The 14656-nt window shown below is 42.3% G+C and overlaps 1 protein-coding gene across 3 annotated transcripts in view; it reads right to left on the bottom strand.

The window, feature by feature from the left end:
* The window catches only part of KIF20B (kinesin family member 20B), a 100843-nt gene that overhangs the window by 44364 nt on the left and 41823 nt on the right, over window positions 1-14656 (bottom strand). For 2 of the 3 annotated variants that reach the window (XM_075841209.1, XM_075841207.1), the window contains exons 16-19: window positions 13490-13697; window positions 5881-5942; window positions 5639-5758; window positions 1929-2043 (exon numbers count right to left, since the gene is read on the bottom strand). In XM_075841209.1, the coding sequence (XP_075697324.1) occupies window positions 1929-2043; window positions 5639-5758; window positions 5881-5942; window positions 13490-13697 (505 nt within the window). The remainder of the gene's footprint in view (window positions 1-1928; window positions 2044-5638; window positions 5759-5880; window positions 5943-13489; window positions 13698-14656) is intronic. The other variant, XM_075841208.1, reaches the window with a different exon arrangement.

Below are 14656 nucleotides of genomic sequence, written 5' to 3'. Positions count from 1 at the left end.
AAATATAGTAAAAAAAGGACTCCGTAAGAGCATGGCGCTTATCCAAAATAGCTCTACCATGCAGTTATATGTAAGTGCAGCTTAGTGTTATATCTATTCATGTTAAATAATGTTCATCTATCATGTTCTAAAGAAGCTGTTACATTTCCCTAAAAGGGGCTGTCCAAGAACAACATAACACCTATCCACAGGTAAGTTGAAAATTGTTTGGTCGCCGAGACTCCCACAGATTGCAAGAAACCCAGTTCCTCTCCTCACTACCCCCCCACCCCCCGCAGCGAGAAGGAGCTTGCAAGTAGCAGCGGTGGAGCATACGTGCTGCTGCTCCATTTTATTTCTATGAGGATGAATGAAATAGCCGAGGACTTTTTCTCGGATGTTTCAGTAAGTGCCATAGACTTTGAACGGTGCGAGAGCATGCATGCTCGACCGATGCTCCATTCAATGTCCTCCCCCCACTGCAGTTGAGCAGTAAGGGGGGGGGGGGGTTCTTGGGAATTGGGACCCCGATTCTCATGATTGGCAGAGGTCCTACTGATCAGACAATTATCGATCCTGTGGATAGGTGATTACTTTGGATTCTGGGAAAACCCCTTTAAGTGATTATGAATGAAAGTCTGTGCAAAACACATACCAAGCAAGTTAAAGCGTACATACAATGCTAAATATACTATGGCAAGAATCAAATTTTTATTTTCACATTATTCATGTGTATTTAGAATATTTAAAAAAAAAAAAAACAAACAAAAAAAAAAACAAAAAAAAAAAACAATCACCAATGTATTTTTAAAGGGAAATGTGGGCTGCATTTAAAGAGGCGCTGTCACCAGATTTTGCAACCCCTATCTGCTCTCGAGAACACGGCTGTGTCTGCACTGCCAGAAGCTGGGCATTCTGAAGAGAAGTGGATGATACTTCTCGTCAGAACGCCCAGCTAGTAAGGGTATGTTCACACGGTGGGGGTCCGTAACGGCTGAAATTACGGGGATGTTTCAGCCTGAAAACATCCCCGTAAATTCAGCCGTACCGGCATGTGCAGGCGCTTGAACGCCGCGTCAATTACGGCCGTATTTAGCGCTGCTATTCATTGGAGTCAATGAATAGCGGCTCCAATTACGGCCAAAGAAGTGACAGGTCACTTCTTCTACGCGGGCGTCTATTTACGCGCCGTCATTTGACAGCGGCGTGTAAATATACGCCTCGTGTGAACAGACAAACGTCTGCCCATTGCTTTCAATGGGCAGATGTTTGTCAGCGCTATTGAGGCGCTATTTTCAGACGTAATTCGGGGCAAAAACGCCCGAATTACGTCCGTAAATAGGCCGTGTGAACATACCCTAAAAGTAGTAAAAACGCCCCGATGTACGCACATAATACACGCCCACTTGGACTTTTACTTTAAACACGCCCAGTTGAACTTTTGCAAGCCTCATTTGCATAAATACAAAAATGGTCATAACTTGGCCAAAAATGCTCGTTTTTTAAAAATAAAAACGTTACTGTAATCTACATTGCAGCGCCGTTCTGCTGCAATAGCAGATAGGGGTTGCAAAATCTGGTGACAGAGCCTCTTGAAAGGACAGTAACTTGGTGTATAATATAAAAGCCAAGATTCTAAGCCAATAAGTGGCAGGCAAGTTGTTATTTACAGAGAAGAAGCGACATGCAGTTAGTTTGGGAGTACAGAAAAATTTGTAGAAGCAGCAGGAAGTACAAAAAGCTTTTTATTTTAATTAAACATACAAAAGAATAAAACGTAAAATCCAGAAGTTTTATAAAAGTGCTTTAGGATCATTGCCAGTTTACAACATTAGTAAGGCCAGACTTTCTTCTTTTCAAGCAAATAAGTTTACGGTTTGCAGCATTTTGTCTTCGCGTTGAGACATAGGAAAATGGGTTTCTGGAACTTGGCTGATCTGAACAGATACCTTTCTTTGATGGAGGTTGGTTCTCAGGTGAATGGTGGTCTTCGGGTGGCCTCTTCCGACTTGTGTCGCTGCTTACATTAACCGTTCTGCCTCGAATCGTATTGAGAGTTTCCATCTGTGTACAACAGGACACTAATGAACTGGTAGTCACCAAAACCAAATCCTACAGCGGTCACTACGGCTCAGCAATACCAAAACCAAACAAGAACTCAACCTCACTAATTTATAACCAGTCACAGAACTACACAAAGTAAGCTTGGAAAAGAAGGGACAAGGTGCACATATTGAAATTTAGCAGCAGTCTGTATAAGACAAAATATTAAAATTCATAAGTTCTTACTCCTGCACCTAGACGTCCCTTCTGGTTAACCTTGAAGGCTACATTCACCTTTGAGGCAGTTTTTTTAATAAATAAGTCTAGTGTAATTTTGTAATAAGGTCTTAAAAGCATTTCACTTTTGGAGATACGGCAGTTCTGTATTCTCTATACAGAGGAGCGGTGTCTCTCGTTTTACACTGAATCAGTCAGTCCCATGGACCTGACTGGATCAGAGTCGGCGAGAACGGCGTGTCTGACACGCAGGAACCACCTGTAAACTGTCACATCTAAAGTTCATAACGTAGATAGATTACAAAGTGAGATTAAAATTCACACACGCTTTTTGGAGCCAAAGCCAGATGTAGATAGAAGAAGAAAGGAAAATTCTAAAAAGTAAAGACTTTGTTCCTGTTGGATCCACTTCTGGCTTAGTCTCCAAAAAACGCCATGCGACTCCAGCCTTATGGAGCGTGAATGCATGTCCGTAATCCCTCTGCTGTTACTTTGCATTTCTGCACTATTCCTAACGGTCAATTGTTTTTCAGTAAATAGAAAGGGTTAAGGTTACTAAAATAGGCGGAAAACTAGGGCCTCTCTCAAGTGAGCTGGGCTGAAACGTCACAGGGGTGAATGGTAATTTCAGTGAAAAGGAAAATAGACCAGAGTGCTGCCATTTTTTGTTTATTTTATATCCCATTTCAATAATGGATCAGTGGATCAGCTTAAACTTGGGCTTCCTTCGGCTTTATTTTTTGCTCATGAGTCACCTGACTATTTACGGTTTCTGTTTGGTTGTAATGGTAAATTTAAAAAAAAAAAAAATTTTTTTTTAAAAAAAAGTCTTTCAACCTTTTCAGGACGCGACCATTTTTTGGATTTTCACTCCACGCATTCCAAGAGCCATAACTTTATTTTCCCGTCAGTTTGGTGTGAGAGCTTATTTTTTGCGGGAGGAGTTGTAGTTTCTATTGGTACCATTTATAGTTCCATATAATGTATTGGTAAACTGAAAAAAAAAAAATTGGCGGGCTGAAGTTCCAAAAACCAGAATGAGGAATCAGCTTTTTTTCCCCAATTCGTTTTTACGGCTTTCACCATACGGTAAAAACAACAAATCATCTTTATTCTGTGGCTCAATAAGATTACGGTGCTACCAAATTTATATAGTTTTTTTTATATTTTACTACTGTTCTTGATAAAACTTTGTTAAAAAGACCCCCGGACGAAGGCATCTGCCGAAACGTGCGTCGGGTATGGGAGTCTCCTCCATGCGGGATTATGAACCTGGGTATGTACTTCATCCATATAGGCATTTAGTCAAACCCTTTTAGGGCTGTGTGCAACTTTTGCTGTAAGGCCCGGATGACTTGCTGCTCATGTCCTGCATGTGTGTTACATTTGCATACACCCTAGTGGTGTTCTATATACAGAATAGCACTTTATATTGCACATAGCACTTCTATGCGCACTGCCTACTTACTGCATGTTGGGCATAACTAGCGCATCTTAGATATGCTTTTACTTCACATGCCTCCATTACGCTTGTTCATACCTTGATGGTACTACAAATATATCCTGCATAGGTTGACTCCTTTTTTACATTGTACGACTCATCTTTTAAACTTTTTTTGTATCGGTCTGTTAATAAAATGAATTTCTATTACTCATTACGTTTGTGCTAATATTTGACCATTTGTGTCTATAGGTTCTTGTGTATGTTTTCGGTCAAAGCACCAAGTTATGTAAACCGAGTATATGTGGTTATCTTTAATGGTATACAATCTTAACATAACCATTTTGTACACAAAGAGGTAATGGAAGTGATAAATAGTTGTGTATACTTTTGATAAACATTTTGTAAAAAAAAAAAAAAAAAAGTCTCGCAACATTCTGAGAGCCATTACTTATTTTTTCACCAACTGAGCGATGTGAGGGCTTAGTTTTTGCGGGACGATCTGTAGTTTTTATCCTTAGCATTTTTTGGTACGTAGAACTTTGTCACTTCTTACATTTTTTTTTAGAGAGCGAAGTTGACCAAAAAAGGCAGTTCTGGGGGCTTTCATTAGGCCCCTGGGCTGCCATGACAACCGTGGTCACCCCCCCGAACTCACTGCAGAGGAGGGCCATGAGCTGTTGGAGGGGGCCGCCCCCTTCTTTTCAACGCCTCAGATGCTGCGGTCGCGATTGACCGCAGCATTTGAGACGTTAAACAGCCAGGAATAGCAATCTCTGCTCCCGGCTCTTAGTCCCGGCTGTCCGCTGTAAAATACAGCCGACACCTGAAGCATATGGAGTGCGCTCCAAACATCACCCCCGCACGCAATAGTACGTCCGGGTGCGCAAAGGGGTTATTTCATGCAGTAATGGCGTCTGAGAAGGCGAGCAGAAACCCAATTACATAAGCCTATTTCAGAGTCGTGCCCAAACATTTAACCCCTTACTGACCAAGCCATTTTTTACTTTTTAACATTGTCTCATTCAAATGGCTACAACCTTTTTATTTTTGAGTCGACATAGCTGTATAAGGTCTTGTTTTTTGCGGCACAAGTTGTAATTTTTAATAGCACCATTTTGGGGTACATAGAATTTATTAAACTTTTAACAACCTTTTTTGAGGGGGGGGGGGGGGAATAGAAAAAACCCAGCAATTTCGCCACACTTTTTATGCGTCCAAAATTTACGCTGTTTACCGTGTGGTATAAATAACACAGTAACTTTATTCAGTGGGTTGTTGCGATTGCAACGATACCAAATTTGTATAGTTTTTGTAAAAATTTTTTTTGTCTCCCCGTAACGTTTTTATATTTTCGCCGATGTAATTGTAGCAGGGCTTTGTTTTTGCGGGACGACTTGTAGTTTTTATTGGTACCATTTTGGAGTACATGCGACTTTTTGATCACATTATTTTTTTAAGGCTGGATTCAAAGAAAACAGCAATTTTTGCATGGTTTTTTTTACGACGTTCACTGTGCAGGTTAAATGATGTAATAAGTTTATAGTTTGGTATCGCCGCATCCGTAACGTCCCCAATATGTAACTTTTTTACTTTGCTTTATTATTAACAAACAAAATAGTTTGTAAGGGGGAAAAGTGGGTTTTGAATTTTTTTTATTCACTTCTTAAAATTTTGTTTTTTTTAACTTTTTTACTAGTCCCACTAGGGGACTTCTCTATGCGATCCTACGATTGCATTTATAATACACTGCAATACTTCTGTCTTGCAGTGTATTATGCCTGTGTGTGTAAAACGGACAGGCATCTGCTAGGTCATGCCAGTCTGGCTGTCCCCATAGAAATCAGCTTTTGTCGTAAAAGTCCGAAGTCTATAACCAGTTTTCCATAGCGCTTTATCTACCATATGGGAAGTCTAATGCTTTCCAGGTTTACTTACATAATCTTCACATTTAGCCTCCCAATGAGCGAGAAGATCTTTAAACTTCTCAATTGCGTTGTCCTTCTTCTGAATCATGTCCATAAGTTCATCAATTTGTTGTTTCTGTGCAAACAGTGTCTTAAACGAGAAAAAAAGTAAATAAAAAAAATGGGTGGGGGGACGGGGACGTACCATGAATTAAAACATTACTGTAGGAGAAACGGATATGCATGTATAGAAGTGTACCGAGCAGGTGTTACCTTGTCAGACTCTTCAAGCTGAAGTCTTGATTTTGTGCACTCATTAATATGACTCGCCACATCTGCAGAAAATTTTTTGCAAATTAATGTAGCAAACAATGATTCACTTTAGAACTTGGTTTTGCAGGGATTACCTCGTATAAATAGTTAAAAAGGGGTTTTCCACTAGCGGACAACTGATGACCTATCTACAGGGTAGGTCATCAGCATATGATCAGTGGTGGTGTACGACACCTGGACCCCACACCAATCCGCTGCAGGAATAGGAGCAGAGCTGCAGCACGGCCGCTATGCAATGTATGGAGCAATCTGCTTCCGGCTCTGTACACTGCATAGTGTGCAATGACATCCGATGCCCACAAGCAGCCGATCGGTGCAGGCTCTGGGTGTCAAACAAGCACCGATTGTATACGGATTACCTATACGTCATCAGTTGTCCGGTAGTTGTGAACCCTTTTACTCTTACCATTTTAAAATTAATGCAAAACAATTATTTGCAACAAACTTGAACTTTACCAAAATAATAAGACAAACAAATACAGTCATCATAGTGAGAGCTGCTTAAAAGGAATCTGAAGTTGGTATGTCTACGTATGCTTTGTAAACCTTAAAAATGGTTGTCTCAAAGATCCCTTTCAGGGAGAAAAATAAAAAATCATCAGCTGCATTTTTTTTTTCTATTGATGGTCGTATCTAGTATTACACTGTATATGCATAGCAGACCGCAACCTCCCTTGGCAAAATTAACGGTTTGCTGGGGTGTAAGAGGTTTGCCCGGTTGTGATGAGCTGTTCACTGCGTTAGCATCAATATGAAAAAGAAAAATGAGTCTTCATGACTTTATTTTTTTAAAGAAGGAGTGGTCATCTGTTTTTTTGCACACATGGTCTGTGCAGATTTTTTTTTTTAAACCTTAAAACTACATTACCTATAAACAAAAGGCTAACTCTTTGGCAAGGGTATTGGGGGAAGAAAATAAAATTATTATATACTAACAGCCCTTTTTCCTTAACCAGTCCCACAAAGCATTACAACATGACTTTGGCTGTCTGGTGCTATTTCCCTCCCTATACTGACCAGTAGTAAACGGCTGTGCGTGACAAATATTTTCCTTTATAGCAAACCATGTCTCATATTAATCTTAAAATCACACAATCGTGTCCGATTTTCATCTGCAAAAAAAAAAAAAAAAAAAAAAAAAAAAAAAAAAAAAAAAAGGACTGTTTTTCATGCATATGACTGTCCATGTTGCATCAGTGTGGTTTCCATTTGTGATCAGTTTCTCCTTTGGAAGCACTTCCTGGTAGGGCTGGATGATCAAATTAGATACATAAGTACATAAGTATTAGGCCCTTAAGGCCTCTGACTATTTGGTTTAACAGAATCGTTAAATATTTATTTTTATTGTTGCCGTGCTGCGCCTCACCACTGCCTGATCTGCCCCGTCTGACAAGCTGCGCCACCTTTTGCCTCTGCTACCCTATGGAACTGCTGTTCTGTAGTGGACAAAATGATACAGTACGGAACAGTAGTTCCGTGGGGAAAGAAGAGACTCCTAGTATATATAGTCACACCGCCCTGTAGATACTACTCCTCCTTGCAGATCACACCACCTCCCCCTTTGCAGATCGCACCACTGTGGCTCCCACTAGAAGCTGTATCCCTGGTCTAAGTGTCGGAAACCTCTGGCTGGGGATTCAGCTACAGTTGCGCCATCTACAAGAGGGGGGGGGGTGCTGCGATCGGTGGCGGGATGCAGTCTACATGTGGGGATGCGATCTACAACAGGGGGTGGGGGTGCTATCTGCAAGGGTGTGTGCCACTATATGGGGGATGGCACTGTAAGGGTATGTGCACACACACTAATTACGTCCGTAATTGACGGACGTATTTCGGCCGCAAGTTCCGGACCGAACACAGTGCAGGGAGCCGGGCTCTTAGTATCATACTTATGTACGGCGCTAGGAGTCCCTGCCTCGCTGCAGGACAACTGTCCCGTACTGTAATCATGTTTTCAGCCGGGGGCGAATTTTTTGTAAAAAAGAAAAAGCCAACTTTCTCCACTTAACTAGCTTTATGAAAAAAATAAAAATAAATAAAAAAGTTACACATTTGGTATCTCCGCTTCCGCAATGACCCCAACTATAAAATAATAACATTTAACCTGCACAGTGAACGCCGTAAATAAATGGCAGAATTGCGGTTTTCGGTTCATCCTGCCTTAAAAATTTTTGGCAAGTGATCAAAGTCGCATGTAGTCCAAAAAGGATACCAGTAAAAACAACAAGTCGTCCCACAAAAACAAAGCCCTCATACAGCTGCATCGGTGAAAAAAAATTGGTTATGGTTCTTAAAATATGGCGACAGTGTTTTTATAGTGTAAGGCTTCATTCACATCTGTGTCGGGGCTCCATTCATGGGTTCAGTCAAAGCTTCCGTCAGGGGAGCCCATGAATGGAAACCAACCTGAAAAACTGAGAACATAGGTTTCCATTTGCATCACCATTGGTGAAGGATCCGTTACTAAGGATTTCCGTTCATCACCGTTGTGTAAGGGTTCCATTTTGATGGAATCAATAACTTTAGTCGACCATTTTTAAGAAGCGGACTAATATTGCAAATGCTTAGATACATTAACGGTTTCAGGTCAGGTTTATTTTGGGCCTTCATGCCCAGAACAAAATGTCACCTTTTGAACTGCTGCAGTCAAAAAAAAAAAAAAAAAAAAATATATATATATATATATATATATATATATATATATATATATATATAATTCAGCCACCATCTTTTTTGCGAGAGAGAGAGAGAAAGAGAGCGGGAAAGAGAGAGAGAGAGCGGGAAAGAGAGAGAGAGAGCGGGAAAGAGAGAGAGAGAGCGGGAAAGAGAGAGAGAGAGAGAGAGAGAGAAAGAGAGCGGGAGAGAGCGGGAAAGAGAGAGAGAGAGAGAGCGGGAAAGAGAGAGAGAGAGAGAGCGGGAAAGAGAGAGAGAGAGAGAGCGGGAAAGAGAGAGAGAGAGCGGGAAAGAGAGAGAGAGAGCGGGAAAGAGAGAGAGAGAGCGGGAAAGAGAGAGAGAGAGCGGGAAAGAGAGAGAGAGAGCGGGAAAGAGAGAGAGAGAGCGGGAAAGAGAGAGAGAGAGCGGGAAAGAGAGAGAGAGAGCGGGAAAGAGAGAGAGAGAGCGGGAAAGAGAGAGAGAGAGCGGGAAAGAGAGAGAGAGAGCGGGAAAGAGAGAGAGAGAGCGGGAAAGAGAGAGAGAGAGCGGGAAAGAGAGAGAGAGAGCGGGAAAGAGAGAGAGAGAGCGGGAAAGAGAGAGAGAGAGCGGGAAAGAGAGAGAGAGAGCGGGAAAGAGAGAGAGAGAGCGGGAAAGAGAGAGAGAGAGAGAGAGAGAGCGGGAAAGAGAGAGAGAGAGCGGGAAAGAGAGAGAGAGAGCGGGAAAGAGAGAGAGAGAGCGGGAAAGAGAGAGAGAGAGCGGGAAAGAGAGAGAGAGAGCGGGAAAGAGAGAGAGAGAGCGGGAAAGAGAGAGAGAGAGCGGGAAAGAGAGAGAGAGCGGGAAAGAGAGAGAGAGCGGGAAGGAGAGAGCGAGAGAAAGAAAGAGCGAGAGAAAGAAAGAGCGAGAGAAAGAAAGAGAGGTCTCTATGCAGATGACTTGGTGCTTTTCAGGTCGGATGTGGAGAACTCACTTCCTAGGGCAATTTAGATACTAAACACATTTTGGTATCTTTTCAGGGTTTTTGAATGATTGGTCCAAATCAGCCTCGATACCATTGTGGAAAGTGGCATGGCCGAAGGTGTATTTCAATTTGCCAGTAGTAGAGATGTGTAAATACTTAGGAATATACGTTACCCAAGACCCGAGTGTCTCACCCTCCAAGAATATATATCCCCTGGAAGAGCTCTTTAGGGACAGAGTCAGGGCCTGGTGAACTCTCCTGTCGGTGGCTGACAAGGTAAACTTAATTAAAATGGTCCTTTTACCTAAAGGTTTATACAGGTTTGAACACACCAATGGGCCTGGGAAGTGCTTTAATAAATTGAACTCCATAATGTCCTCCTTTATCTGGGGTAGTGGTAGGAAGAAATTGACTTTGGCTACTTTATAACGTCCCAAAATGAGTGGTAGCCTGGCACTCCCCGATTTCTACTTGTATTTTCTGGGTGGTCAGTTAAGATACTTGGCTTCATTGTTGTCTGAAACCCCATCTCTGCCATTTTCTTAATATATTCTGGGTCAGGTGGTGGAATTGACGTATGTCTGGTCTATTCTGGAACAACCCACATTATGCAAAGGGAGATTGTGGTCACTACACAAGTTGGCACATCAGTCGTGGAGAGAAGCCAGAGAACTTAGCAGTTTATCCCAAAGAGGGGTCTCCTCAGGTGTATACCCAAACCTGCGGTTTACTCAACTAAAACAGCTAGGGGGATCAGAGTTCTGGAAGTCTCATACTATACTGACCTTGCACGATATTTATAAGTATGGGATACTCATCATTTACACAACTGCAGGAACTTTACAATTTAGACAGGGTACATTATTACTGTTACCTACAACTCAGACATGCACTTTCCTCGCAATTCCAAGGGGGTTGTCCCATTGTGTCCAAATTCCCCTTGATCGGGATTTTAAGAACGCAAGGTCCTAAAAAGGTATCGCGGAACTGTATACTCATCTTTTAAATTCCATGGTAGAATCTCAAATACTATTGCCCGAAACGGATTGGCGGGTAGCTATTCCAACTATGTCTAGGGAGGAGTGGACGGAGGCTTGTCACATATATGTGTCTCCCCCTCAGTAAACAGACTAACTCAACTATATATACCTTCAGATGCTTTTTGTGATTCCCGAAGCACCTGGCGGATTCCAAGGCCACCATTGCTCGGTGGATTTGGTCTGTGATTTTGGAAAATTGGTCCAAGGGAAAAGGTTCCTCCCTGTCCAGTTACCACCCATTCCACATGTGCGGTTGGTGCAACCTGGGAGGTACGGCACAAAGATTCAGTCTCAGGTTTGCAAGGCTGCTAACTGGGCTTCAGTGCATACATTCAAATTCTACCAGATTCATTCCCTGGCTTCTTCGGATTCCAGCCTGGGTCGCAAGGTTCTCCAAACTGCTGCGCGTGAAGAGTCGCACAGCTATTTTCTTGGGCCTGCTTTAGGACATCCCCTGGTGCGGTCCTCCCCAATGATATTAACGAGAATATTGGATTTTAGTACTCGCCGCAAAATCCTCGTTGAATTTGGTACACAGATCCCATCCTTTTTGTTTGACCGGCTCAGGACCCTGGTTCTAGTTGTTTTTTTCTTCTCCTGATACCATGTACTACTGTACAAGCTGAAAAGCCAGCGTATGTGGAAAGGGTATGGCCTACATGGGTGAAGCAAACACTTTTTCCTACCCAGCGTCAGCCTCCTAGTGGCAAGGGCCTATAACACATGCTGCTGTGTGCAATGAATTTGACTAGAAATGGATTTTACAGCAAGTCCAAAAAATGGCACTTTGTTTTAATGACTAATGTTTAGCCCAAAAAAATAACTAATTATCCTGTGCATAGGGATGTCAAATGTGTGTACATTATGTAACAATTCTTTTTTTTTTTTTTTTTTTTAGTGAAGGCGCAGATGCAGATAGGGTTGGGATAAAACAGGCTAGAATTGGTGGCAGGGGGTGATTTTGTTTGGGTTGGGGTAACATGCATTTTGTCTGATAGAAATGTATTGATGCCCGAGTCGCTGACGCCCATGCAAAATGTGTTGATATCACGCAGAATGTCTAAAACTGGTGCATGCAAGTTCAGAGCAGTGTGTACTTTTTTGGGGAAAAGGGGTAGGAACGCTCCAGCCCCTTCAAAACAGTTGATCGGCGGATGTTCTGGGAGTCGGACCCCGACCCATCAGCTATTGATGGCCTATCCGGAGGATATGCCATACATTTTTAGTGGCTGAAAAACCCCCTTTAATTTACATGACGCATGAAGGTGTTACTTTTTAAATGTTATATATATAAATAAATGTTGGTTTGAGCAGTAAGATTCATGGTTAGATCTCGGTGATGCTAATCAGCGCTACTGTTCCATTTGGGTAAAAGTTTCACCTACTAATTGCATCTTTGTCAGATTGCGATCTCATAAGCTTTTCTGTAATCTAAAGTCTAGGACTTAAAGGACAGGTGGCGCGATTTTTTTTTAATATAAATTGGATTTTAGGGTGTTATTAAAATAAACTTTATTTGTGTGCGTTTTACTTTATTTTTTCTAACTTTTACTTCTCTATGGAGGCTGCAATTTTTTTTTTCATCTCTGTATGTGTCGATTAACGACACATACAGAGATGGAATACGGCACATACATCCCCATAGAGAATGCGAACGGGAGCCGTTCCATCCACTATGCTGCACGCCGTCTGTGTGGGAACAGCGCATGCGCCGCTCCCACAGTCCAAAAGGAAGGTCTTCGGCCGAGCGGCATCTGGCGCCATTTTCATGTGGACCGGAAGCCGCGGCCGGACAGTAAGAGGACTACTTGCGGTCATGTCGATTAGAAGCAAGTACTAGGAGCGGAGCGAGCGAAGGCGGCAGGAGCAGGAGTTATGTTTGTGTTTGTTCGTGTTTTACTGTGTGATTACCACTGTATGTAAGCCTACTACACTGTGCATTCGCTCAAAAAATGGTGGCACACAGTGTAGGAGATTTGAACATTCAATTCCCTCCTTTCTCCTGGCACTAGGGGCATTGTGTGAGCTCACTAGAGTGTGTCTTCTCCAATTTTGCAGCATAAAAGCAATGTGGTTACTTTACCACATGCCAATGCTGCAATTTTGGGAATTGCTCCCTCTAGTGACCAGCAAAGGGAAATGTTATAAATTAGAATCTAATTTATAATATTTCCTGACTTGTGAAAAAATAAAAATAAAAATAATACAAAGTGTAATCATGTATATACTGTTAAACTAAAAAATAATATATATATATATATATATATATATATATATAAAATTTCTAGCCACACGTTCCCTTTAAGGCCCTTTTACACCACCTGATAAGTGGCCAGTGTAGCGAGCTCGGCGCTTGTTTGCTCCTTTCACACGGAGCTATGAATGGGGACGAGCGGTCGTTACTCCAATCGCTCGTCCCCATACATCACGTCGGCAGCGCGTCTCCCTGTATACACAGGGAGATGTGCAGCAGACAACGATAATATTTCACTTTTTTAAAACAATCCGACCAGCAGATGATCGAGCGCTTGCTCGTTCATCTACTGATCATTCCTCTGCTTACGCAGGGCAATATAAACTTAAGCAAACGCTCGTCTGCCTAATAATTGTCCTTTATGTTTAAAACAAACTTCGGTAACACCGTAGTATGCTACTACATCTGACAGAAGACGACTTCATTTACACCAATGTACAAGGACACACCACAGTCTAATAATGGGCTGCATTTAACCTCAGACAAACCAGCCCCGTTGATAAATACTGGTATCATTGGACAGAAGTGACAAACGGCCCTTGAACACTGCTGGAAAATGAATCTCTGAAAGATTGGCAATATTTTGTAAAGTTATTCAAGTACCTCACACATAATATATTCACTTCAACAGGACTAACAACTTACCAGCAGATTTCCTTTTTAGCTTCTCTTGAGTTTCGGAAAGATTATTGGTAACCCGTTTTAACTTCTGTTCCAATGCAGCAATTTTGTCTGGATCATCATGGATAGCTGCAATATGATGACGAGCCTCCACTGCCTGATTCTTGATCACTGCCAAATCACTCTGCATAGAAGAGAAGAATCCTTGAAGAGGTACGTTGGGCTCATCTGCCTGGTAAGGAGAAAGCAAGGTTCATCTCCCACAGGTTCATTTAGGAACATGCATCAATATGAAAAATTACATAGAGTTTAAAAACAGGACAGTACCTCACGAATCCAAATAAGTGGATTCAGTTGTAAAGCTGCCCAAGTTTGTGTTAATGCAATGGTTTGTTTTTTTCTTGTGCCCATCATAAAACACATACACCCTTTGCTGCAAGCACCCCCCACAAGAGATTAGAAGCCTTACACAACTTTACTGAGCGGGCAAACTACTACAAAAGAGACAAATTATAAATTTATAGTTATCTGCAAACCAGCAAAATCCCAAAATACCTTTACACTAGACATAAAAGACTGCTCAGCCAAAAGTAGGGTTGCACGACGCATCGAAATATCAATACTATTTTAATGCTGTGCACCCTCAAACAGTTCAATACCGTGGATTCATGTATTTCCATACTAAGATGTGTGGCCGCATAGCTCAGCATTTTGACACATTAATGTAGTCACTGGCATGATGTGATGCGACCGGCATGGCACTAATTAGCAGCGGCACTGGCCTTGACAGAACATGGCAGGTGCACTGCACAGTACCCCCACCCCCCCCCCCCATGTTCTTTCTTCTGTGCCAGCCGCATCACATCATGCTGATCGTGCAGGCACAACAAGTGTAGGCACACGTGATCGGCAGTGGGGCCGTGGCTGTAATACACAGCCGAAGCCCTGCTAACGGCGGAGATCAGACAGACCTCTGATCTTCGCCGTTGCCCCGTTGAATGCCGCGATCAAAGTGGACTGCGGCACTCCAATGGAAAAAGGAGCAGGGGGGACACCTGATCACATTACAGGGAATCCCTGTGACACGATTGAGAGACATACCATATATGGGCAGACAGCCCACGGCTATCTGACCATATTTCATGTTAGGGTAGACCTAGGTTTTCTTTAACAATTGCCTGTGTGCTATTA

The sequence above is a fragment of the Rhinoderma darwinii genome, chromosome 11, assembly GCF_050947455.1.
Source record: "Rhinoderma darwinii isolate aRhiDar2 chromosome 11, aRhiDar2.hap1, whole genome shotgun sequence".
Classification (NCBI taxonomy): Eukaryota; Metazoa; Chordata; class Amphibia; order Anura; family Rhinodermatidae; genus Rhinoderma; species Rhinoderma darwinii.
Note: the sequence above shows the minus strand (reverse complement) of the source record. Positions and strands in the feature narration are given on the sequence as shown.